Source organism: Rhinoraja longicauda, chromosome 12 (assembly GCF_053455715.1).
Source record: "Rhinoraja longicauda isolate Sanriku21f chromosome 12, sRhiLon1.1, whole genome shotgun sequence".
In the NCBI taxonomy this organism is placed as follows: Eukaryota; Metazoa; Chordata; class Chondrichthyes; order Rajiformes; family Arhynchobatidae; genus Rhinoraja; species Rhinoraja longicauda.
In genome coordinates, this window is record NC_135964.1 from 45,226,417 (window position 1) to 45,253,614 (window position 27,198).

Consider the following 27,198-nt stretch of genomic DNA (forward strand, 5'->3'; position numbering starts at 1 on the left):
TAAAAGGACACACCCAAAAGCTTTTCACCATGTCTCGACACAAGTGAATAATAAACTAATACCTGACTTTCCAGATTAACAGGAACTCAAAGGGCCAAATCTCTTTTAAAAGTTCTATGAATTTGAGTTTATGAAATAGGAAGTTAATCTTTAAGAGTTCAAGGAATTATTTTGGCAAAGGTACACACAGAATATTGGGGTTACTCAATGGGTGACGTTTCGGGTCGAGACCCTTCTTCAGATTGATGTCTGTGGAGGGGGTGGGACAAAGATAGAATGTAGTTGGAGACAGTAAGACTAGTGGGAGAACTGGGAAGGGGAGGGAGAGAGAAAGCAAGGGCCATCTGAAGTTAGAGAAGTCAATATTCATACTGCTGAGGCGTAAACTACCCAAGCGAAATATGAGGTGCTGTTCCTCCAATTTGCGCTGGGCCTCACTCTGACAATGGAGGAGGCCCAGGACAGAAAGGTCAGATTGGGAATGAGAGGAGGAGTTGAAGTGCTGAGCCACCAGGAGATCAGGTAGGTTAAGACAGACTGAGCAGAGGTGTTGAGCGAAACAATCGCCGAGCCTGCGTTTGGTCTCGCCGATGTAGAGAAGTTGACACCTGGAGCAGCGGATACAGTAGATGAGATTGGAGGAGGTGCAGGTGAACCTCAGCCTCACCTGGAAAGACTGTTTGGGTCCTTGGATGGAGTCGAGGGGGGAGGTAAAGGGACAGGTGTTGCATCTCCTGTGGTTGCAGGGGAAAGTACCTGGGGAGGGGGTGGTTTGGGTGGGAAGGGACGAGTCGACCAGGGAGTTTCGGAGGGAACGGTCTCTGCTAAAAGCAGAAAGGGGTGGAGATGGGAAGATGTGACCAGTAGTGGGATCCCGGTGGGAGGTAGCGAAAATGTTGTAGGATTATATGCTGCATACGACGGCTGATGGGGTGGAAGGCGAGGACAAGGGGGACTCTATCCTTGCTACGAATAGGGGGAGGGGGAGCAAGAGCGGAGCTGCGGAATATGGAGGAAACCCTAGTGAGAGCCTCATCTATAATGGAAGAGGGGAACCCCCATTTCCTAAAGAATGAGAACATGTCCGATGCCCTGGTATGGAACACCTCATCCTGGGTGCAAATGAGGAGTAAACAGAGGAATTGGGAATAGAGAAGGTTGGAGGGGGCGCGTGAACCTCTGCCTCACCTGGAAAGACTGTTTGGGTCCTTTGGATAGAGCCTTTGAATAGAGTCTTTACAGAAAGCAGGGTGGGAAGAAGTGGAGTCAAGATGTCTTTGGGAGTCTGTAGGTTTGTAGTAGATTTTGGCAAATCTACCCCACACTCCCTACAAGGCCAATAAATTAATAGTTTAATACATTAAACTCCATACATACAGCACCCGTAGTCGGGATAGAACCAGTAAGGCAGCAACTGTACCACAGTGCCTCTTTGCAAGTCGAAGATACCATATGCTTTATAAACCACTTTCTCTACCCAATTGTGTCAAATGTGCACATTGTCCCCAAGGAGTGAATGCAATCGAGGGGAAACACAACTGTGCAAATATTTATTATCGTTTAAATAAGGAAATTGTCCAGTTCTCAAAAAAAAAATGATCGTAGACCACGATTTGTACAAATAAGCCTCTCGGAATGGAATGCAAGTTAGTTGTCGAACAACAAAGTCCGGTGTGAACTCCAGAGCTGCGATTCTCCAAATCAATAGCTCTGACGCTGCAGAACTCAAAAGCGGTAGATTTTCAGCGGGAAATTCTCGGTGATCAGGTGATCGTCCTGAAAAATCACCACAATATTCACTTCAAATTCTGTAAAGAAGAAAAGATGCCAATTATAACTGTCACTACATCACCCCATACTTCTGCATGCCCCCAACCAAATATTTATATATATGGTAAAAGACTTTTGGACCTTCACTCTTAGTTTATAAAAGAATAGGCCGAATGGCCTACTCCTGCACCTATTTTCTATGTTCTATGTTTCTATTTCATAAGATTTGTGAACTAGAGGCAGCATTTAGAAATGCAAGCTAAAATTCCTGATGGATTTGCTGTGAAGAAATAGCAAACATTAGCATTTTTAAAAGGGCTAGCACAGTAGGTGTGAATGATATACTGATATTGACTTCAGCATTTTCCCACACATTTATAAAGTGTACAGCGCGTGTCTGGACATACTTCAAAACAACTCATCAAACCCAGATCAAGAAGAAGCCATAAAACCACAAGGACATCCTCCCACCCGCCTTCCCATCATAAACCAGAGGTGAACCTGTGTCGTTCACGAATCTCTGAAAAGGGGCACGCCATCCACTTTGGAGCTAGGGTAGTCTTCATTCTCGTCATGAAGCAATGTGGAAACTAGTCCCTTGGCCAACTGAATGAGGAGCAGGCCAATTCACTGTTGATGACAAGGAATGAAAATGCTAACTATCTGCTGCACTCCATCTTGCACATTGAATGACCTGATGAATCACCTGGGATCGACCCACGCACTTACACGGCAATCACATTCCCAGCCGAGTCAACCTGGTTAAGTCCTTCCAAAAAAGCATCCGGGAATTGGTGTGTAAATTGGGAGAGGTGTTCCACAGATGGGTGAGGTAGCAGCTTAATATCATCACATTCATGGAACCATACCTTACAGGCAATTGCCATACTCTGCTATCTCGTTTGCTTCCCCCCCCCCCCCCCCCAACAAGGTGGGGCCAGCAGAGGAGATAGAAAGAGGACTTGGGAGTCTTCAACATCAATTACAGGCCTCACAAAATCTCACAAGGAAATCTTCTCATGATTACTGCCTACTGTCCTCGCCAGATATATGTGTTCCTCCATCCTGAGCAGCATCTGGAAAAACTGAAAGTAACAAGGATATAGGAGATGGGTTCAGATGGGTTTGTAGGAGCAGAATTAGGCCACACGGCCCATCAAATCTACTACACCATCCAAACATGGCTGATCTATCTTTCCCATCTTAACCCCATTCTCCTGCCTTCTCCCCATAACCCCTGACACCCGGACTAATGAAAAATCCGGCAATCTCCATCTTAAAAATATCCATTGACTTGGCCTTCTATGATAATGAATTCCACAGATTCGCCATCTTCTGACTAAAGAAATTCCTCCTCATCTCCTTTCCAAAGGTGCATCCTTTTAGTCTGAGGCTATGGCCACTGGTCCTAGACTCTCCCACTAGTGGAAACATCCTCTCCACAAGGATTGGGTATGGGGCTTCATTATCCATCAACCGAGAGGGGCTTGGTGGGCCATCACTGACTGAGCTGGCAGTGTCCTGGCTTAACAGTGGATCACTTTGTCTTAAACACGTGGCCTATGTAACGGCCAAAGTGCACACCAGTTCATGCATTTTGTGTGTGTTTTCGGTTCTTTCCTACTCAATCTGCAGTTCCTTCCAACTCATTCAATTATAACATCCGGACACTGGTAAATTTAAAATTAAAGAAAAGACTCTCGAAAGTTCGGCATCATCCTTAGTATAAATAAAATGATGGTACATGGATAGGATAGGTTTAGTGGGATAAGGGCCAAAGGCAGGCAGGTGGGACTAGTGTAGATGGGGCATGTTGATCAGTGTGGACAAGTTGCGCCAAAGGGCCTGTTTCCACGCTGTTAGACTCTTATGCCACAGAAAATAAGCAAATGCACACACAACTGGGAACTCATACTTACCGACTTTGAAATTAGTTGTTTCCAGCGTGGGGCAAGTAAACAGCCGGGGAAACACCATGTAGATGGGAATGGCCCAACCTTGACAAATGTTGCCATCAGCTATCTGGATGTTTTGAATTTCTGTGGCATCTCTGGCATAACCCTCCACGCAACCTAATTCGGTTATTGGACAAGTTACTTGAAAAAGAAAAAATTGCATTTGTACAAGTTCTTTCGCAATTTAAAGTCCACAAGCCATTTACAGTCAGTGTAGTGCCTTTTGACATGCTCACAAAGAGCACAATGCACTTTGTTGGGAAAACACTTGAACCAATGCACACAAGATTCTACAAATAGCAACATGATAATGCCCTTGGAAATCAGAAATGGTATCACAATATTTAAACCAAAAGAGGCTATACTGTACACCCATGTGTGCGCATGGTTTGATTACAATCATGTGGGGATGACCTATATGGACAGCATGCAAAAGATTTTCCACTGTACTCAATAGATGTTCATAAGTTATAGGAGCAGAATAAGGCCCAGCAAGCCTCTCTATTTATATCTATCTATCCCTCCCAACCCCATTCTCCTGCCTTCTCCCCATAACCCCTAACACCCGTACTAATCAAGAATCTGTCAATCTCTGCCTTAAAAATATCCATTGACTTGGCCTCCACAACCTTCTGTGGCAATGAATTCCATAGATTCACCACCCTCTGATGAAAGAACCCCCCCCCCCCCCTTTCTAAAGGCACGTCCTTTTATTCTGAGCTATTGCCTTTGGTCCTTGACTCTCCCACTTGTGGAAACATCCTCTCCACATCCACTCTATCCAGGCCTTTCACTATTCGTTAAGTTTCAACGAGCTCCCCCCTCATCCTTCCAAACTCCAGCGAGTCCAGGCCCAGTGCCATGTGACAATACTAAACCAATAACCAATGTGATGACCAGGACTTTGGCAGTACTCAGGCTGTGATCTAACTGATGTGTACAGTTCTAGCGCCTTCTTGTAGATGGGCACAAAAACGCTGGAATAACTCAGCAGGTCAGGCAGCATCTCTGGAGAAAAGGATAGGTGACATTTCGGGTCGAGACCCTTCTTCAGACAAACTCGAAATGTCACCCATTCCTTTTCTCCAGTGATGCTGCCTGAACCGCTGCGTTTTTCCAGCATTTTGTGTCTATCTTCGGTATAAACCAGCATCTGCAGTTCCTTCCTACACAAACTAATTCTCCATCTGTGTTCCAGGGGTAGTAACCTTGCTCTTGCATTCTATGTCTCAGCTCAAGAAAGCATCAGCATCCCTCTTAACCATGTGTAGACATGTAGATCGTTCCACTTTAAAAGATCTGTGAAGTATAGCCAATTGGGTTTTTTTTGTTCCTCTATCTTCCCATTTTCTTTTCTATTCGCTTTGCCTTGTTGAAACTTGCCCAAAACATGACCTCATTCAGACTGAAAGATAGAGGTAGGGGTTGGGGAACTGGAGGTGAGAAAAGGCCAGAACAAATGGATGGGTAGAGTCCACCTCTATTAGTCTGAAGAAGGGTCTCGACTCGAAATGTCACCTATTCCTGTTCTCCAGATATGCTGACTGACCCAATGAGTTACTCCAGCATTGTGTGTCCATCTGTGGTATCAACCAGCATCTGCAGTTCGTTTTATTATAAATTTAAGTTCTTTAGCTCAGTTGCATTCTTGCTCTGTCAGACTGGAACAGAAAGGAGTGGCATTATAACATATGGATCCTTGCCAGATTACATCAGCTCCTGTGACTTCTCCACACCTCTCCTGGCTTACTGGTCCCCATAACGCATGGTTCCTGAAATAAACTGGACTCTATTGACTTCAGACTTGAGCATGGGATGTTGGCATTTTGAGACACAAAATTCTGGAGTAACTTAGCGGGTCAGGCGGCATCTCCGGAGAAAATGGACTGGGTCAGGTCTAAAGAAGGATCCCAACAAGTAACATCATCACCTATCCACTTTTCCCCCAGAGAAAATGTACAGACGGCCAAGGTGGCGCAACAGTAGTTACTGCCTTATAGTGCTTGCAGCGCCGGAGACCCTGACTGTTCGTATGGAGTTTGTACATTCTCCCCGTGATCTGCGTGGGCTTACTCCGAGATTTCCAGTTTCCTCCCACACTCCAAAGACGTACAGGTTCTGGAGGTTAATAAGCGTGGGTTTTTTAAAAAATTGTCTTGAGTGTGTGTAGGATAGTGTTAATGTACGGGGAATCCTTGATCGGCACGGACGCGATGGGCCAAAGTGCCCATTTCCGCGCTGTATCTCTAAACTAAACTAAAGATGCTGCCTGACCCGCTGAGTTACTTCAGCACTTTGTGTCTAACTTAAATGTATACTTCTCAATCATACATGATGAAGTATGGGTATCGTCAAGCACAATAAGCTAAAGGACAACATTCGCTTCCTCCGGGCGCCCTGTGGCCAGCATTATCCGGTTACTCCGGGGGTACAACACTCACCGCAGGTTTCCACCCGCACCAGCTGCAGCTCGATGCTCTTGACGGCCACGTCCAGATTCTCCACCGTCAGCTCGCCCGTCAGTGGCTGGGTGATGATGCAGTTTGTCGAGTCGAGGCGGCCACGGATTTTGAAACCGGGCAGCGACGTCCTCTGGAAGGAAGGTTGGGAAAGTTTGACAGGAATCAAAAGTAAAGTCAGCAGAAGGGACGACCATGCAACACAGCTATCAAATGATCATCATGACTTTTTGCACATCTTTCATTCATTTGTGCTAGATCTCTCTATATCACTGTCTATACCTCTCGTTTCCCTTTCCCCTGGCTCTCAGTCTGAAGAATGGTCTGAACTCGAAACGTCACCTATTCCTTTTCTCCAGAGATGCTTGCTGCCTGACCCGCTGAGTTGCTCCAGCTTATGTCGTCAGTTTAAACCAGCATCTGCAGTCCTATCCTACATATCAAATGAGAAGATCTGCATTGTAGCTGGTGCTCAACTGATACCATCCAGAACAGCCTTGGAGGATCTACAAGTGTCTTCTAAATCCCTGTGTAAACACGAACACAAAATGTCACACAAAGATAGGCTGCTGCACAAGGTGGCTCTATTAGTCAGTGCAATAATGGCTGATCAACTCTACCTTCCTACACTGTCTCCAACAGTGCTGAAAAATCCATTTTACACATGAATGCACTTAAAGGCCAGTGTCACATTCTTTCAAATGTGAAAATGCCTCTCTATATTAAAGTACTAACCCTTTACTATAAGTCTTCGATATCCAGTCTACATTTAGTACTAGATTTTCCAATCAAGAAAACATCTTCATCACAAACTACCTTTTCAAGCCTGTATTAATTTAGTTTAGTTTAGAGGTACAGCGTGGAAACAGGCCCTTCAGTCCAGAGTCCGCGCCGACCAGCGATCCCCGCACATTAACACCATCCTACACTAAGGACAATCTTTACATATATACCAAGCCAATAAACCGACAAATCTGTACGTCTTTGGAGTGTTGTTGGAAACCAGAGTTCCTGGAGCAAACCCACGCAGGTCATGGGGAGAACGTAGGAACTCCATACAGACAAACACCTGTAGCCAGGATTGAACCCGGGTCTCTGGCGCTGTAAGGCAGCAACTCTACCGCTGCGCCACCGTGCCGCCCCGCCTCTACCTTCCTACACCATATCCCCGTCTCCCTCAGTGCTCAAAAATACATTGTGGACTTGAATGCACTTAATGGCCAATTGTTACATTCTTTCAAATGTGAAAATTCCTCTCTATATTACATGACTAACCCTTTATTATAAGTAGAGCCAGGATGTTTAGGCGCTAAATATCTCTGAAATAGGCAGGTAAACAGGCATAATAAAATTACAAAAAAGGCACGAAAAAAGCATTTATTGACAAAAAAAGGCATGTATTTCCACCACCAAAACATGGTTAAAAATGATAATATAAAGGTATACTACATTAAATGATCAAAGTTGCCTGGTTGCACATAATCTCTCCCTCCTAATCCCATTCTCCTGCCTTCTCCCCATAACCACTGACACCCGTACTAATCAAGAATCTATCTACCTCTGCCTTAAATATATCCACTAACTTTGCATCCACAGCCGTCTGTGGCAAAGAATTCCACAGATTCACTATCCTCTGACTAAAGAAATTCCTCCTCATCTCCTTCCTAAAAGAACGTCCTTTAATTCTGTGGCTATGACCTCTAGTCCTGGACTCTCCCACTAGTGGAAACATCCTCCCCGCATCCACTCTTTCCAAGCCTTTCAGTATTCTGTATGTTTCAATGAGGTCCCCCCTCATTCTTCTAAACACCAGTGCCACCAAATGCTCATCATATGTTAACCTACTCGTTCCTGAGATCATTCTTGTAACCCTCCTCTGGACCCTCTTCAGAGCCAGCGCATCCTTCCTCAGGTAGCCAAATACAAAGCTCTCCAAGGTCTCAAAGCCCTAGGCAATAATAAACCGACTGTTACTTTTATACTCCAATCCTTTACTAAGAGGCAAATACACTCTTTGCTTTCCTAATTGCTTGTGTATTTTGCATCTTATTTTTTTCTTCCATCACACAAAAACTAACACTTCACAGTCTGCTTCTTTTTACAAAGGTGGTTAACTAAATATTGTTTCCTCTGGCTTCACATTTTACACCTCTATTGTCCTGATCTCACTGTCTTTTCATCTGTTAATTGTCCAACCATCTGAAAATCAAGCCCCTCCCCTCACCTGTATCCACCTATCACTTGCCAGACTTGGTCCTTCCCACACCTCTCTTCCAGCTTTCTTCCCGCTAGTACAATCAGTCTGAAGAGAGGTCTTGACCGAAATGTCACCTATCCTTGTTCTCCAGAGATGCTGCCTGACCCGCTGAGTTACTTCAGCAATGTGCATCTGTTTTTTTTTGGTAAACCAGCATCTGCAGTTCCTTATGTCTACATACCAGGGACCATTCTGAGATTCATCGTTGCATTCCCTTGATTAGTACCTTATTTTAAAGAAGGAAATCAAACTTCAGGTGCAGTGTTACCAGAGCTCTCTATAACTCAGTAAGACATCGCAATAAATTCCTCTCAGAATCAAAGTGCTTGCTGCATTATCGGCACTGAAATTTTATTGTCCACAATAATTTCTGGTTTCTCCATCTATAAAGAACCTATGTTTATTTTCGCTGACCCCTTCCTTTGCACAGACCCATAAAAGCTCTTGCAATCTCCAATGTCACTCGCTACTTTACCGACGACAGCTTTCATTATAGAGTAGAACAATTTTCAACTTCTCTTGTTAGCCATAGTCACACTACTCCCCCGTGTGGCTTATCCTCCACAAGGAGCGGTTCATAAGTTGCATGGAAGTCAGTTATAAATGACGCACTGCAGGGTTAGAGCACAGATATTATTATGGATATTATAGCAAGGAATCTTACCCCCTGGCAATTGCAAGAATGAGAGATGACAAGACTGAAACATTTAAGATCTTGACAGGGTGGTTATGAAGAGGATGTCTCTTCTTGAGGCAAAATCTAGAATTAGGATTGCTTGTTTAAAATATAAGACAGTTGTCCAATTAAAGCAGAAATGAAACTGTTTTCTATTCTCTCAAAGGATCATAAGCTTTGAAAATATTTTCCTCAAAGGATATTTCTTAAAGGCAGAGATAGATTCTTGATAAGAAAGGAAATGAAAGGTTACCACGAATAGACAGGAATGCGTGATGAGGTTACATTCAGATTAGCAATGATCTTATTAAATGGTAAAGCATGCACAACGGTAGAGCTACTGCCTTACAACGCCAGGGACCCGGGTTCGATACCGACTGTCTGCACGGAGTTTGGACATTCTCTCCGTGACGCGTGGGATTTCCCTGGGAGCTCAGGCTTCCTCTCACTCTCCAAACACATGCAGGTTCGTGCGTTAATTGGCTTCAAAAAATTGTAAATTGTCCCTAGTGTGTAGGATACAGCTAGTGTACAGGGATCGCTAGTCGGCGCGGACTCTGTGAGTCGAAGGGCCTGTTTCCACGCTGTATCTCTAAACTAAACTAAGAGTAGTAGCAAGAGACAGCAAGAATATCTACAAGCATTGTATAGGATGAGCAGATGAATTAACTGGAGGAACTCGGCAGGTCAGGCAACATCTGTCAAGGGAATGGACAGGTGATGTTTCGGGTCAGGACCCTTCTTCAGTCACCTGCCCATTCCCTCCACAGATGTTGCCGGACCCGCTGAGTTCCTCCAGCACTATGTGTCGCACTAGTTCTATGTTATCCTATTTGCAATTTCTTGTGTCTCCATTAAACTAACCATTGGTCCCATAGATCATGGAACGAGGGAAATTAGAAGCAGGAAATGACCAAGAATTTCAAAATTTTGTGCACCTTCATAGAAGACACCCGAAGCATTGAATTAATAATAGAAGAAAAAGCAAGGAAGAGTGAAAAGTAATGAAAACGTTAAAGAAAAATCAATGGAACTGAAGGCTGAAAGGGGGAAACACAAACCTGACACACAATTGGAAGTGTTCAATTCCATTATTGTGGAATGGTGGGACGCAGAGAAAATAGTCATAGTCAGTTTTATGAAGGGGAAATAGCGTTGACAAATGTATTGAATTCTTTGAGGGAGTAATAGGCAGTGTTCATGTACGGGAACCAGTAATACATTTGGACTGAACATTCAATAAAAAGATCTCAAAAAAGATTAATGCATAAGAGCTCATGGCATTGAGGGAATATTAGGATGGAGGAATTGGTTAACGAACAAAACTGTCAGGCAAATGGGTCATTTCGATGCATGCCGTGGAAATGGTGGGGTGCTCAAGGATAAAAGCAGTGGCCTCACCATGTACAATATGGTGTACACCATGTATTAATGACTTGGATGAAGAGTATATTCTAGATGCTGGAATCTTGAGCAAAAAGGACAAAGTGCTGGAGTAAGTCAGTAAGTCAGGCAGCATCGCTGGAGAACAAGGATAGGCAAGGTTTCGGGTCAGGACTCTTCTTCCAATCAAAGTTAGGCCTGCTGCTCGTGACAAACCAATGTACACGATATTCTCCGGCCACACTGGTTACAGTCTATGCTGCTCTGGAAATGATCAAGCAGCAACCATGATATCTTCACCACAAATCAGTTGTAATTTTGGCTCATAACATTTTTTAAATTAATTTTCCTCACCCCAATTGCTTTGCAAATGTGTTTCCTAACAAGGCTTCAACCCATCCAAGCTCCAACTCTTACCAAAAGTGCAGCTCACCTCTCTGACATTTTGCAGGGACTCGGGAGTGATGCTGAAATCCACAGGGCTGGGTGTTAACCTGCCTTTCTGAGGCTTTAAAAGAAGAAATTTATTAAAAATGCTTTAAAAACAGTTAACGTAACAAGATTACAGCTCAAAACATGCAACCCTGTCCATTTATTTTTCAACGCTTTCCCTCCAATACAGTGGCTCTACTCTTATAAAATTATTTTCTAACTATATTCTGAACTCTGCATCTTACACTTTGCTCTAACTTGTACTTGAGTTTAACTTGATTATATTTATGTATAGTATTATCTGAACCAATCGGATCATCTGCAAAACAAAGCTTTTCACTGTACCTCGGTACACATGACAATGGTAAACCTAAACGAGTAAATGCAGAATCATCACAAAAGCACACATTCAAAAATCACTTATGCAAAGATATTTCTATTTGTCCTTTTATTGAAATCGACCATTGTTTATATTTAGATTCTCTTTGAAGAGGTTTACTGCCATTTATTCAAAATTATCTCCTCCATTTTGTGCCTTGTTACTTTCTCCCACTCTCCCTAGTTGGCTTTTGCAGTTATTTGACTATTGAACACAGTTTCCTTCTTTAGGTTCACCTGCTTCATAAATTCTCTAAGAACATCATGTCAGAGAAACCACAAATGAGAACCAGTGTCAATCTGCTACAGGTTCTACTCAGTTTAATTAAAGAAATCCAGATGAACGGTAAGCTCTGATTCTCCCTCTCTCGTGTTTTCAAAAGGCACTCCACTTACCAACGAATGCAGAATAAATTCACAGCTCTTCGTCAAGTCCTTTGCAAGGAGTGGACGTCGCACGTCACACTTCAGTGTGTACTGAAAGAGGCACAAAGAAAATCACACTGGAGAGTAATCGGGTTAAAATAGAAAAAACAAAACTACCATTGAGGGAGGGTGGTGTCCGTTATTGCCGCCGAGCAAGGGCTTTGCTCCAACCACCTAGTGGTAACTCCGTGAAAGAACAAGCCGTTTTCAAATATAACAGTACAAATACAATTTTTTAACAGCTAAAAATAGTTTGTTCTTGCAAACTAAAAATAGTAATGGCTGTTTGTTTAGAAACACATTTGCAAACAGTGTTGATCGAAACGATTGCTTGTCAATGTCAATGCCTTGTCAGTGTCAGTGCCTTGTCAGTGTCAGTGCCTTGTCAATGCCAATGCCTTGTCAATGCCAATGCCTTGTCAATGCCAATGCCTTGTCAATGCCAATGCCTTGTCAATGCCAATGCCTTGTCAATGCCAATGCCTTGTCAATGCCAATGCCTTGTCAATGCCAATGCCTTGTCAATGCCAATGCCTTGTCAATGCCTTGTCAATGCCAATGCCTTGTCAATGCCAATGCCTTGTCAATGCCTTGTCAATGCCAATGCCTTGTCAATGCCAATGCCTTGTCAATGTCAATGCCTTGTCAATGTCAATCCCTTGGCAATGCCAATCCGCTATAACCAAAATCCGTTACATAAAGGTCTGTAATAACAAGGGTTTAATATATATCCAAAATCAAAAAATGAATATTTTCATTTGGAATTCTGGATGCTAAACAGCACCACATATGCTCCAACAAGTAAACGTAAGATTCGACAGCACTATTTCTAACACATGAGGAATTATCCCTATTGCACTGGCCAATCTCAACTGCAAAGTTTTTATCTGGTCATTCTATTTTTGAGATAGTCAGCTGAGAATATACTACCTACCTTGCCTCATGTGTTCGAATTTAAAGAAACATAAATGGCTGTAAACTATTTCTCGAGCTCTATTGAAGTTCATGGAAGTATAAACTGTCACGCACTTGAAATGTACAGAAAGAGATTTGGCTCATTTTAGCATCCATTTATCATCCTGCAACGCGGAACAGTAAATTGGTGTGCATCAATATGAATCAAAACAAACAAGGAATAATGTTCTGCAGAAAAGGGCATTGTTCACTTCCGTGAACTTCAACTGAGCTCAAGAAACCCTTGGGGTGCCTGCACCAGGAAGTAACAAACTAACATGGACATTAAATACTCAACAAATTGTGAAGGGCAGGTAGTATGAGGTTGCCAAAGGGTGGGAGGGATTAAGGAAGCCAGCCATTGAAACCCTAGCAGGTGAAGAGAGGGATGGAGGCAATGTATGAGGTTTTGAGGAAAAGGAATGCCAAAGAACTGGTATACAATAAAAAGTCAAATGCAAGCCAAGATTTAACTATAGAAATGAATGGGCAGACAGCAGTACATTCAGAGGACAGAAAGTGACAATTTCTCATGCCATAAATTAATTTATTAACTATCACACAATATTCTGCAATCCACCAATATAACGTACTGCCAGTTCCATCTTTCCTGCATTACAGCACTTCATGCCCATGGAGGCTTCAACTATGTTATTCTGTAATTTACTTATAATAAATTGCAGTAGAATATCATTCTTAGTCTGTGACCTGTTAACACTTGTTATTCTTTCTCATATTGGTGCATTTTCAATTTGCATTCATTTGACGCACTGATCTTTTCCCGAGTCATTTTTATGTGGTGGGTGTGAAGTAGTCTTTGTTAGCTTGCCTTTCCCCCCCTTCCCCTTCCCATTCCCATTCCCATTCCCATTCCAAATCTCAGCACCTAAAACTTCAGCCCTTGATTGTGGGTCAAATGCAAAATGCCTGGGAACCAATTCATTGGAAGGGAAGATTGGACAAGATGTTTCAGGTGCAATTAATCTTATTATCAATAATTTACATCATTACTGCAAGCTATAATTACTCGGGAGTGCAACACGTGTAAAGCCACATGAAAGGGCACTTGGGTGGTGAATCTGTGGAATTCATTGCCAGAGATGGCTGTGGAGGCCAAGTCAGAGGATATTTCACAAGCAGAGATTGACAGATTCTTGATTAGGAAGGTAGTCAGGAGGTTATGGGGCAAAGGCAGGAGAACGAAGTTCAGAGGGAAAGACAGACCAGCCACGATTGAATGGCGTAGTAGACTTGATGGACTGAATGGCCCAATTCTGCTCCTAGAACTTATGAAGAAAACCTGCACCACATCTACCCCTTTCCAGCCCCAATGAAACAGGGTGAATGCTGACCTTGCAATAATACATTGTGACTCAATGCTGAACGTGGCCCATTTATAAATCTTAACATTGCTTACCTACCTGTATATTTACAAAGACCCCATGGTATGTCTCATAGAGAACTTTGCTGCCTTTTACTTTCAGTGGGAATTCAAAAGGGATCTCCGTCCGGCCACTTGGAAGCTTTCCCGCCTTGGCTACTTCTATATTATTGCTGATAAGCTGGATAGGCTACCAGAAAAAAAAATCAGAGTTAAAATATCATGATAAATTGAGGTAAAAGATTTTTATGGGATTAAAACAGGAAATATGTAGCCTGCAGTATAGACCTGGTACAAATCAGCCCTTTTGTTCCAGCACTTCATTTTGTTTAAATCTCAGCATGTCTATTGTTCACTGAACACAATTACCAATTATCTCTTGCCTGATATTTCCAATTGCCTCGTATTTTAACAAGTGTGGATGTTTTGGGAAAGTCTTGCCTTCTGAAAGGTTTAATTTAGGAATAACAGGGTACAATGTGAATGTTTGTGAAATTCCTGATCTATAAAATGCACTGGCCCCCTTGGTTGTTCTAGACAGTTTTCCCGATCACACAAAATATACACGCGGCGCCTCAACTCTGGAAAGCGCTTTCAAGAGCAGCTTTGTGTTCCTAATTTCAGAGACAATCTAATTGATTAGAACTGACAAATCACATTGTGGCAGAGGAGTTGATATAGAAAGCAAAGTATTTTAGATGTCTCAGTGGAGCATTTCAAAGTAAAATACCCACATTTGTTGAATTTAGGAATAAGAGTTGGGACATTATGCTGCAATTTTACAAAACATTGGTTCAGCAGCACTTACACGACTGAGATGGAGAGTGTGCAGAGGAGATTCACAATCTTGCTTGAATTGGAGGATTTTAGTTATGGGAAGAGGTTGAATAGACTCTGCTTGTTTTCTTTCAAGCAAACGAAAGAAAACACGACATGACATGATAGACCGGGTGATGGTCAAAATCATTGTCCCATTCTCTCAAAAACAAAAGCACAGAAATCTAAAGTGAGAGTAAGGCGACTTGAAGGCAATTTGAGGAGTAACATTTTTCTCCCCCTTCGCCCACAGAGAGCGAGTGATATCTGCAATCCGCTGCAAGAGGTGGTAGTGGAGTCACATACAATTATGTTGCTTAAGACACTTAAACGGAACAAATGGGATTAACATAGATGGACAAGTTGGTGAGCGTGGACATGGTGGGCTGCAGGGCTCATTTCCATACTGTACAACTCTATGACTAATTATTACATTCAGGGAACCAACAGACCTGTGACAAAGAAACCTTGCCTGTCCAATGAACTACTTGTGTAGGAAATAACTGCAGATGCTGGTTTAAATCGAAGGTAGACACAAAAAAATGGAGCAACTCAGCAGGACAGGCAGCATCTCTGGGGAGAAGGAATGGGTGATGTTTCAGGTTGAAACCCTTCTTCAGAAAGGGTCTCGACCTAAAACGTCACCCATTCCTTCTCCCCAGAGATGCTGCCTGTCTTTATTAACTTTTGCCCTCACAAAGAAAACATTTGAAGCTGGTCACCTACATTTTTACTCAATAACAAACTAGTATTTGAACAAACCATTAGAACCGCCATTTAATTGGAGGGTTCCCAAAATCAACTAATAGTGGCGCAGATTGTAGAGCTGCTGCCTCAAAGCACCAGAGACCCGAGTTCAATCCTGACTTTGGGTGTTGTCTGTGTGGAGTTTGCACCTTCTCTGTGACCAAGTAGGTTTTCTCAATGGGCTCGTTTCCTCCCACATCCCAATGACGTGCGGGTTTTTAGATTAATTGGCCACTGTAGATTGACCCTCGTGTGCAGGGAGTGGAGACGAAAGTGAGATAACATAGAACCTGCATGAATAGGTGATCAATGGTTGGCACGGACCATGCTGTATCTCTAAACTGAACCAAACCATCCTCCCAAAAGAGGAGAATTAGCAGGTTAAGTGTCGTGACAGTAATTCAGATTTTAAAAATAGAAAGCAGTGGAGCAATGTCCTTTTACAAAATTCAAACAGATTATCCACGTGGTGAGCTTGTTTAATAAAAGCAACAGATAAACTTTACTTACTTTGACAGAATTGTAGAATGCTTCAAATACACCAACGCTCTTTGCACTGAGCTGGAGGCCCACTGCACCATCCATGGTCAAGGTGATCCCTTGGTGCTGGAAAAGTTCTTTGCTGGTTAAAATAACCACTCCAGACAGAGTTTCCTGCAACAACAGTAATTACAGCTCAAGCAAACCCCAGTAGTGTATAGGTCAACCCACACATTCCATCCAAGTACAGATGATTATGTTCCAGGAAAACATTTTGTAATGTGAAAACTCGCAACAAAGGTTTTTGTGGGTTATTTCACTGCAAACACTGGCGAACGTTCCTATTGATGAGTTTAATCAGCCATCAGGTTGGAATACATTAGAAACAAGGCTTACAAAAGAAGATGCAGAGTGCTGGAGTAGCTCAGCGGGTCAGGCAACATCTCAGGAGAACATGGATAGGTAACGCTTTGGGTTGTGACCCTTCTTCCGACTGATTGTTGGCGCGGGGATAAAGAAGGGTCCTGACCCGAAACGTAACCTATCCACGTTCTCCTGAGATGCTGCCTAACCTGCAGAACTACTCCAGCACTGTGACTTCTCACTTCTCAAGGTGGAATACATTCATTTATTGTTAACCTTTTCCTAATCTCCGTGATCTTGACAGAATTTCAATCTCTCTCAAGGAGAAAATATGTTTTCTTATTAACTCAGCCTTTGTTGCATCTATCACACCTTGACCCATTGGGCTCTGTGTCCGTTTGATTAACTTATCCAAAGACCTCATGGACTCCTCACATTTGCTGTCTCTCGCAACACTGAACAAAATACGCACCTGTGTAAAGGTAACTAAGGGTTTGGATGAATGTTGTGGGCTGTGCAAGAAAGTATCACATCAAGTGTTTTACGATGCGATTAAGTCAACTAGTTGCAACCTGTGTAAATATCCCTGTACTGCCATTGTAATGAATAGACATCCTATTGACACAGGTGTGTCAGTGTGTCCTGACAATTCAATTGCTGATCATATTGATACTGTCAATAGAAGACTGCAATACAATATCAATATGGATACTATAGAAATGGTTGAAGGCGATGGTTCCTTCCGATCGAGTACCATACCTTTTCTGAATATCCCTGCCCCTTTTCTCTTGTGCTCCCAATCCCCGGACACAAACATACCCTCACCAGGTTCTATTTAAATAGGGCTACAATGAGTCTTGCTAAAATCGTTGTTAAATACTGAGCTTAATAATAGCATGTCACCGTTTGGTCCTAATCTTTGTTAGCTATCTGATGTCCCCTTAGTGTGTCTTACTGCCTCCATACGTCATGAAGCAGATAATATAAAGGCATATGTTTATCCTGAACGTACCACTCTGGATAGAACAGTGGGTGCGATTCCTTTATACAATCCCTTGAATGCCAGTTATTCTGGTACGGTGGACCAAGCAGCAGCAGAACCCGGGGGTGAGCTTAGGATCTCCCACATACTCCTCGCACGAGGTTCCACTGTCCCCTCCCCCAAATGTTCCCACCATCCCCATTACTCTGTTCCACTTCACCATCCTTTCAAATCAAATGGCATACTCTCCCAGCTTCTGTCGCTATGACCACCCTTCCTTACCGCCACCTGATTTAATCTACCAAAAAACCCTCCTAACCCAGATCCAGATATTGCTTGGCAGGTCTTGCCTTACACCTCACTATACTGGCCATTTCCAATCTGCTCATTCAGCCCGTTCGAAACACTGACTGCTCATTCCCTCCCTCCACAAACGTTGCCTGGCCCGATGAGTTTCTCCAGCACATATTTTCTGCTAAGTATTAAGGTGTCTTTGGGAAGTCAGACCCAAAAATCTATTATAGCCGGCTTCCAGCGCTCTTTCTCCACCCACCACCACTCTTCCCCACCTAAAATCACACTGAAGGGTCACCTATCCATGTTTTCCAGGGATGCTGCCTGACCTGCTGAGTTATTCTAGCACTGTGGCTTTTTCGTTGGAGACCAGCATCTGCAGTTCCTTGTTTCTACATCTGTAATACGGCAGTGTACTTTGTGTGCAGATGGAGGTCTGTGCTTTGGGTGTAGTGTGCAGATGGAAGACTCTGCTCATTCTTGGTGCCTCTGGGTGTAAGAGATGACAAGCAAGAATCTGCCAGAACCTTTGGTCACCCTGCAGTTAATCTTTGCTGGAATAGGTACTGCACGAGTGCCAAGTAATCCAACAATTACAAATTTCCTTCAGTGTTTGCCAACACCGCTTCATCAGGGCAGAGGTTCTTCCATGGATCCGAACTCAATTTAATCTTTGTGACACCAGGGAAGATCGAGGGTTATGCCTATTAAATATGGTAACAATTTTATTTGACAACTGCATTCTAAGCAGTCATATTCTGAAAAATCTACCAATAATCTTATTTGATGAATTTAAAAAGTCATCTATGAGCAACATTAGGAGCTGGCTAAGTGATTTACAACATCCGCGACTTATTTCCTCCAAGTCCTTGAGTTGCACTGTTTACTAGCAAGTGCCACAATTTATGGTTATCATTTTATTCTTAGATTATCATGTACTTGGATCGCAGCAGGAACAACTTCATTTCATTGGGTTTAAAGCACTTGGGGATGTGCCATAGATATAGATACTTAAAGTATACTCAACAAGTTTGCAAACTTAAGCTATGGAGATTTAAAAGCCAAGAAAAATACAAAATAAGGTCCACAATATAAAAAGTGTAAGACTTTATCTCCTGTGACACTGAACAATGGCACTGACACTGTCACTGAACTGTGACACTGACACAGTGCCAGGGGTTATGGGGAGAGGGCAGGAGAATGGGTTAGGAGGGAGAGACAGATGAGCCATGATTGAATGGCAGATCAGACTTGATGGGTTGAATGGCCTAATTCTCTTCCTATCACTATGACACTTAAAATGGCCCCAAATTCTCAATATATTTTGACTTAAATTTTATCAGGTTAAAGAAACTAGGAATCAATTGTAAGGTAGGATTGTGTGACTGAACTAGCTGCTTGCAATTCAAGTTAACTTTACTTTCACATTATCCTTCAGTCAGCATTAAAAAGAAACAAACATTTTTTGGCGGCTGTATTTGCAATCTCATAACCTTTACCGCTCTGTGTCTAGACAATGTTTGCTTGGTCATAAACATGTGTTTTTGTATTCTTTGGGCAAAGTTTCAAGAGTCAAAGTACTTACTTGGCTCCATCAAACCATCCATTGGGATCATAACTGAACACTTTCCCCGACAACCATTGACGTGAAACATTACAAATGTGTTTACTCACTGCAAAACTCTTGCAAGTACTCCAGCTCTTGGCAGGGTCTCAAGCTGCCAGTTGCAATATAAAGCAAATGCACTTAGAACAAGAAGAGTAGAAACAAGACAGATGCTGGTTTATTAAAAAAATAAGAGCAGAAAGTGCTAGACTAACTCAGCAGGTCAGGCAGTATCTATGGAGAATATGAATAGGTGACACTTTGGGTCAGAACCCTGCTTCAGACACAAGAACAAGGATGCACAACTATTTGGACCAACTTTAATGACCCAAGGCATAACCCGAACAGCAAGAGTCTTTCTAAGACCACACATCAGGGTGTAGCACCTCTGGAACAAGTGATTTTACAACCTTACAAGTAGTATTTACATACTTGGGATGCAGCAGATTTAATGCAGAACCTGGTAACCATGAGGAAACTGGGGTGATTGTGCTTATGTACGGGGATAGTCGTGCTGAGCTGCATGCAAAAAAATGTGTTTCACTGTACCTGGTACACTTGACAAAAACAAAACCACTGATTCCATTGGGAACTCGATGAATAATAATAATAATAATAATGCATTACATTTATATAGCGCTTTTCATACACTCAAAGACGCTTTACAGGGATTTAAAGAACATAGGGAAGTGAATAAATAGATAAATAAGTAAACGAACAGAGAAAGGAGACAGAAGGTGAGGTGACCTTCAGTGGTTGAAGGCAGTACTGAACAGGTGAGACTTCAGTAATGTTTTGAATGTGGTGAGTGAGGAGGAGTCTCTGATGGTTTGGGGTAGTGAGTTCCATAGGGTGGGAGCAGCGATGGAGAAAGCCCTGTCCCCCCAGGATCTGGGTTTGGTCCGGATGGGGGGGGATAGGAGATTGGCAGCAGCAGAGCGGAGGGTGCAGGTGGGAGTGTGCCTGTGGAGGAGGTCAGTCAGGTAGGATGGGGCCAGGTTATGGAGGTCTTTGCAGGTCATGAGGAGGATTTTGTACTGGATTCTCTGGGGGATGGGGAGCCAGTGGAGTTTGTAAAGGACGGGGGTGATATGGTCACGGATCGGGGTGTGGGTGAGTAGACGGGCAGCGGAGTTTTGAATGTATTGAAGTTTACTGATGATTTTTGAGGGTGCGCCATAGAGGAGGCTGCTGCAGTAGTCCAGACGGGAGGTGATGAAGGCGTGGATGAGGGTTTCTGCAGCTGTGGAGGAGAGGGATGGACGGAGACGGGCAATGTTTTTGAGGTGGAAGAAGGCTGTCTTTGTGATGTGTTTGTCGAAGGAGAGGGTTTGATCAAAGATGATTCCAAGATTCCGGATGTGAGGGGAGGTGGATACTGGGAGACCATCAATATTGAGGATGAAGTTCTGGGTGGATTTGGTGAGCGTTTTTGGACCAATGATGATGATTTCAGATTTGTTGCAATTGAGTTTGAGGAAATTTGATTGAAGCCAAGATTTTATTTCAGTGATGCAGTTTGTCAGTGTAGAGTGTGTGGTGGTGGAGATTGACTTGGTGGAGATGAGGAGCTGGATATCATCGGCGAAGCAGTGGAAGTTGAGACCATGATGGCGGATTAATTAACCAAGGGGGAACAGGTAGAGGGATGAAGAGGAGGGGGCCAAGGACTGAGCCTTGGGGGACACCTTGGGGGAGGGGAGCGGTGGGGGATTTACAGTTGTTAATGGCAGAATTAATAATGAAATATGGCACACATGAAAATTTGCAATTGACCAATCAACATTTGAGATTTAAGATAAAAACCCCAATGTCTTGGATGTAATGTTGATGAGTTCACCCATTACATTTTCCATAATTGGCTCATGCTGGCTGACTAAATTTTCTATTGAGATTGACATGGCAATAACTCATTTCATCCATTAAGATGGGAGTATCGTAAACTCAACTGTCGATGTCTTAATTCACACTATGTACTCACGATCAGGCACACAGACTGTTAAAACGCAGTTAAAGTTCTATCCTGGAGTTCAAATTCCTCCAAATCGCCTTTACGGTGGCAAAGTGGCACAGTAGTAGAGTTGCTGCCTTACAGCGCCTGGGATCTGGGTTTGAATCTATTGTCTATTGTCTACAGGTGCTGTCTGCATGGAGTTTGCACGTTCTCCCTGTAACCATGGGGGTTTTCTCAGGTGCTCCAGTTTCCTCCCACATTCCAAAGGCGTGCAGGTTTTTTGGTTCAATTGACTTCTGTAAATTGTCCCTAGTGCATAGGATAGAACCAGTGTAGGGATTGAATTGAATTTAGTTTATTTGTCATTCCACTCCTTACAGATCATGCAGCGAATGGGACGAAACAGAGTGCCTCCGGGGACCATAGTGCAATACAAATGCAAAACATATAGACAGGGGGGTGACAGTGCAGTACAATACAATACAGTTCAATACAATTAGACAGCACAATACAATACATATAGACAGGGGATTAAAGCATGTAAACGGTAAAAGATAAAGCATTGCTGGTCGGTGTGAAATCGGTGGGTTGAAGGGTCTATTTCCATGCTGTACGTCTAAACTAAACTCCTTTAGCCCCAAGATACTGAAATCTTTCCACCTTTCCAATTATGATCATATTGAACATTCATTCAAATAATGCTTGTTCCTTCATGTTCCTTCATGCCTTAAGCATTCAAATGCTCTTCCTTAATTTCCCCACTTTTTCCTATTTCCTTTACCAAAATATCCCTTAAATCCACCTCTTTGACTCAGATTTTGGTCGTGATCTCTACTATGATGACCAAAAGCCTGTTGCATTTTAGTGCTCGCACCATTCATCATTAATGTTTTCAGCCCGATTACTGTGTTGAAGCGGGCAGTCCTTGTGTTCAAGAGAGGAGATGCCTGCACCAATTACAGCAGCTGTATTGTTGCAATCAGGTCCAGGAATCATTGGAAGAGTACCTCGGCTTTAAACATTTTTGTGGATGACAAAGAACAACAACCAAGTAAAATGCTTCCCTTGAAGGAAAACATTGAAAAACTTTTTTTAATGTATATAGACAATCACCCTCAGAAATAGAGTCCAAACCTGTGAATGGCCCCACCCCGTTGTAAGGCACAGGCTCATCATTCAGGCAGAGACCACAACATGTCTACACCATGTACTATTTTGAACGTCTGCAACAGTGGACTCAGCAATTGTGTAATAAGTGCAGAAATAATGTCTCAGGCAACAACATAAAGACAGCAACAGATTGATGTTCCAGTGAGCATCTTTTGATTAGTCACGATTTCCTCACAGACGTGTGGTTGGCTCCTGGTTTGACTGGGAATTAAAATCAAAGATCATTGTTTGGATATTATTGCTCCAAGTACCATTGGAAATATGGCTGAACATCAGAAACACTGATTTTGCCAGCATGACAGAAAAACACCCATCATGCTAAGATCCAGATGTGTCAGGTCAACTTTTGCGATGGGTCAGACTTGGACCATCAGAAGTGGACGCTATTGCATTGAAATGTGCAAAATGGCTTTGTGAACAATTTGCTCAGAAAACAGGCACCACATACTCAAATTTCTCAGCACAAGTGTAAAGTTTAAATTCAAGTTGCTGCTGTGGTGGCATGTGCATACCAGCAGAGTGCAGCAATGATATATTTAACAAACACTTCTAACTCAAAGCTTCATTCATTCACAACTTTCCAAAGTACACTGGAGAATATGCAGTACTAGAAGGTTGTCAATACTGGTGGAATTAGTAATGATACCTTGAATCGAATCACTGGTTGCAGGACAAAGAATTAGGAAACCAGCCAGCCATTCTTCCGGAGCATGGTCCTGACCTGAAACATTGTTCATTTCCCTCCACGGATGCTGCCTAACCCGTTGTGTCCCCCCAGCATTTTGTTTATGGCTTAAGATTCCAGCATCGGCAGTCACGTGCCTCCACTCATCTAAAACACGGGCAGGGTCACTACTAGCCCCTTGCTAATGCTAACAACGTGATGCAGATTAATGGCACAAGTACTGATCACTCTAATTTTGCACGATCCAGCCTAGCCCCAAAAGATAACCCAGATCCCTCTTGCGAGGTTGCAAAATTACATACTTGAAAATGTAACTGGGACTTCGCTAACATAGTTAGTTCCTCACTAGTAAATTTCAAAGCAACATTTGGCACGGTGGCGCAGCGGTAGAGTTGCTGCCTTACAGCGAATGCAGCGCCGGAGACTCAGGTTCGATCCTGACTACGGGCGCCGTCTGTACGGAGTTTGTACGTTCTCCCCGTGACCTGCGTGGGTTTTCTCCGAGATATTCGGTTTCCTCCCACACTCCAAAGACGTACAGGTATGTAGGTTAATTGACTGGGTAAATGTAAAAATTGTCCCTAGTGTGTGTAGGATAGTGTTAATATGCGGGGATCGCTGGGCGACGCGGACTCGGTGGTCCGAAGGGCCTATTTCCGCGCTGTATATCTAAATCTATTAAAAAATCTAAATTTGAGAAGAAACAAGGAAAATGATACCTAGAAAGCATGTAGGAGAAAGTTGAGTTAAAAAGGGACGTGATTATGCTAGGCTAGAGAGCCAGACATCAGTGGTCGGGAAATTATTGGGGATAATTCTGAGGATAGGATGTGCTCACATCTAGGACAGTCAACATGTCTTTATGTGGAGAAGGACATGTTTGACAAACTTGATTGATTTTCTTTAGCAAGTGACAAGGATGATAGATAGTGGGGAGGACAGAGGGTGTTGTGTACACAGACTTTAGTAAAGTTTTCAATAAGGTCCCGCATGGGAGGATGATCCAGAAGACTAAGGCACATGGGATCCATAGAGACTTGTACTTTAGATTGGGTTCAAAATTGATTTGCCATAGCAGACGGAGGATAGTAGCGGAGGGGTGTTATTTTGACCAGCGGTCTGTGACCAATTAGATTAATGCCCAGCACAATAATGCAATCACAAAGAAGCTCTACTTCTTTTAGAGGAGTGAGGAGATTCATGTTGTTAAATACTCTACTGAACTTGTACAGGTGCATAGTTGCATCAAGGCTCACTTCAGGAATTCACCAGCCCAGGCACAGAAGGCTGCAGGTGAAATTTAAGCTGAAAATGTTAATATCGTGTCATTGGTCAATCAGGGACAAGGGGAACACCGCATCCACTCTATCTTGGCTATTCATTATCCAGTAGGTTTCAATGAACCCCCCCCCACTCATCCTTCTAACCCTCCGAGAGTCCAGGCCCAGGGCCAAACACTCCTTACATGTTAACCCAATCATTCCGGGGATCATTCTTGTGAATCTTCTCTGGACCTTCTCCAACAACAGCTCATCATATGGGGCACAAAACTGCTCACAATATTCCAAATATGGTCTTACCAGTGCCTTCTAAAGCCTCATTCAAGTCTCCTTGAAATGAGATAGAATTGTATTTGCCTTTCTTATCACCAACTCAACCTGCAAATTAATCTTTTAGGAATCCTGCACCAGCACCCCCAAGTCACTTTGCACCTCCAATTTCTGAATCCTCTCCCCAGTTAAAAAGTAGTCTATGCCTTTATTCCTTCTACCAAAGTACATGAGCATACACTTAGCTACGCTGTATTCCCTTTGCCAATTCTTTGCCCATTCTCTCAATCTCTCCAAATCCTTCTGGAGACTCCCTGCTTCCTGCCACTCCACCTATCTTCGTATCATTGTGGCCACAATGCCATCAATTCTATTGCTGATGGAGCAATAAGGACATGGGTAAAGGAACTAGTTTGAGGAAGTTTGGCACTGAGGCTGCTGTTCAAGGACAGACGAAATGGCAGGAAGGAGGGGGTACACGACAGACTAGGTAATGTGGGCGGGGTGGGGGGGAGTAGTCCTGCAACTCGATGGGGCTGGTCAGGGTGCGAGGCTCATCCTGCGCCCAGCCATCAGTGTCAGGACAGTACATCCTCTCATTTCCATCTCCCCAGACTCTCAGTCTGAAGGGTCTCGACCCGAAACGTCACCTATTCCTTTTCTCCAGAGATGCTGCCCGTCCCACTGAGTTACTCCAGCTTTTTCTGCGACTCTATCTTCGGTGTAAAGCTCCTAGTCCTTCCTACACATTTTGTCTGCTCCACTGGTGCGAAATCTCCTCGAGGCATATGCCTACTTTGAGGAAAAGTTCTCCTTTCTCCAACTGGAGTTCTGTAACACCAACACTAGTACTGTCTGCACCGTTGCTTTTCGCCTCTTTCGTTCATTTGTTCTATGTACCTTCTATATCTCTCGTTTCCCTCACCCCTGACTCACTCAGTCTGAAGAAGGGTCTCGACCCGAAGCGTCACCCATTCCTTCTCTCCACTCCAGAGATGCTGCCTGTCCCGCTGAGTTACTCCAGCATTTTGTGTCTATCTTCGGTGTACGCCAGCATCTGCAGGAAGTCCCTTCCTACACAAGTCAGACTCGGGCCCGGGGGGGGGGGGGGGGGGGGGGGGCGGGGAAAGAAACACCGACAGGCCCCGCTGCACTCACCCCCTCATGATACACCTTGTTGGCCCGCTTTAACTTGATATCGACCGCCATCCCGACACCGACACTCCCGAGGCCGACCACCCCAGTCACGTGACGCACCGTACCGCCGCCCCCTCTCACGTGTGCCCCGCGTCTATCTACCCCGTCACGTGATGTGCAATCGCTCTGTTTCTCCCCCCCCCGTCACGTGTCGTGTCGTCGCTCGATTTCCCTCGTCACGTGTAGCGCCTTCGCTGGTTTCCCTCGTCAAGTGATTCGATTTCCCTCGTCAAGTGATTCGCCGGCGCCTTCCAACGCACGGACGCAGCGCCATCCACGTGACGTTGTCCTCCCCAGGTCCTCCTCCGGGTCCTCCCAATGACACGTGGCTATCCCGGCGTGCTGTGAGACTGGCCACTCGCCGATCAGTCGACGACCGGTCACCCGGGAATGCGGACGAGTGACTCTCAGTGATTTTGTTTTTAATTATTCCCGGCCTTTTACCAGAGCAGACCAGGTGGAAATCTTATCAATTTACCCGCAATCCATTTTGAGATTTCCCAAGTTAACACCATGAAGAAAAGTTATTTTCTTTAGAAGGTTTAAGTCAATTTCCCCAATTTGCCTCTCTCTGCTTTGCAGTAACTAAGGAATTACAGAGGAGAAATTCTGAAAAGCGGCAGATAGACTGTTGGAGCCTGTAGTCCGGGTTGGGTCCGAATTGGGAGGTCTGGAAACGGAGCTGGAAACCCCGAGGCAGAAGATGGAGGCGCAGGCAAGAGAATTATTTAAGTGTAGAGAAGAAGGATTTTGCCCAGAGCTAAAATTAAGCACCAAGCAGGAAAGATTTGGAGGAGATCTTTAAAGGGGTTGCTAAAGTAGATGAGGAGGAATTGTTAAGGAGATTTCAAATCATTGAGACAATTTGATTGCCAAAAGTACTTGGATATCTTGCATCAGAAATAAATAATGCACCTTAACACGGTTTTCCTCTCGCACAGCTGCTGCCTGATCTGGGTATTTCCAGCATTCTGTTTTGTTTCAGGCTTTCTGCAATTGCTGCGTTCTGTCTCTTTATTCATGCATGCTCTTATTTTTATTCTATTTCTAACTTGCCGCTTGCTCACACCACACTGCTTCACCTATTAACTAGATGGTTCTGAAAGGATTGTGTCACTTGTATGTCATCAGGCTTTACTCTACCTGACATTGAGTATTTCTAACACTTGGTTTGTATTAATGTAGGGAGGTGTGGTGTTACATATAGGTTAACTACTATCACTATTCTTGATCGGACTTTGCTGGCTTTACCTAGCCCTGAACGTTATTCCCTTGTCATGTAT

At 43.6% G+C, this 27,198-nt stretch overlaps 1 protein-coding gene across 3 annotated transcripts; it reads right to left on the reverse strand.

The window, feature by feature from the left end:
- vps26c (VPS26 endosomal protein sorting factor C) lies at positions 1 to 25,984 on the reverse strand. Of its 3 annotated transcripts, none has more exons than XM_078408786.1 (8): positions 25,655 to 25,761; positions 16,145 to 16,288; positions 14,112 to 14,261; positions 11,707 to 11,787; positions 10,934 to 11,008; positions 6,167 to 6,317; positions 3,690 to 3,866; positions 1 to 1,808 (listed from the first exon to the last, which is right to left on the reverse strand). In XM_078408786.1, the coding sequence occupies exons 2-8, from the start codon at positions 16,217 to 16,219 to the stop codon at positions 1,726 to 1,728; spliced, it is 792 nt and encodes a 263-aa protein (XP_078264912.1). In that variant the 5' UTR covers positions 16,220 to 16,288; positions 25,655 to 25,761; the 3' UTR covers positions 1 to 1,725. The 3 variants fall into 3 exon arrangements, with proteins under 3 accessions (XP_078264912.1, XP_078264910.1, XP_078264911.1); XM_078408784.1 differs by lacking the exon at positions 25,655 to 25,761 and adding an exon at positions 25,877 to 25,984 and having other exon boundaries at positions 2 to 1,808; XM_078408785.1 differs by lacking the exon at positions 25,655 to 25,761 and adding an exon at positions 25,877 to 25,984 and having other exon boundaries at positions 4 to 1,808; positions 3,690 to 3,842.
- Positions 25,985 to 27,198: the final 1,214 nt, after the last annotated feature.

Bases quoted from the DNA above. Each gene is read 5' to 3' on its own strand.
- vps26c (XM_078408784.1), bottom strand. From the start codon at position 25,927: ATGGCGGTCGATATCAAGTTAAAGCGGGCCAACAAGGTGTATCATGAG. The intron at 6,318-10,933 runs GTGAGCTGCACT...CCTTCCTTCCAG, and splicing joins CCCTGCAAAATGTCAGAGAG to AGGACGTCGCTGCCCGGTTT. The intron at 3,867-6,166 runs GTGAGTGTTGTA...TTCTTTTTCAAG, and splicing joins GGTGCGGGTGGAAACCTGCG to TAACTTGTCCAATAACCGAA.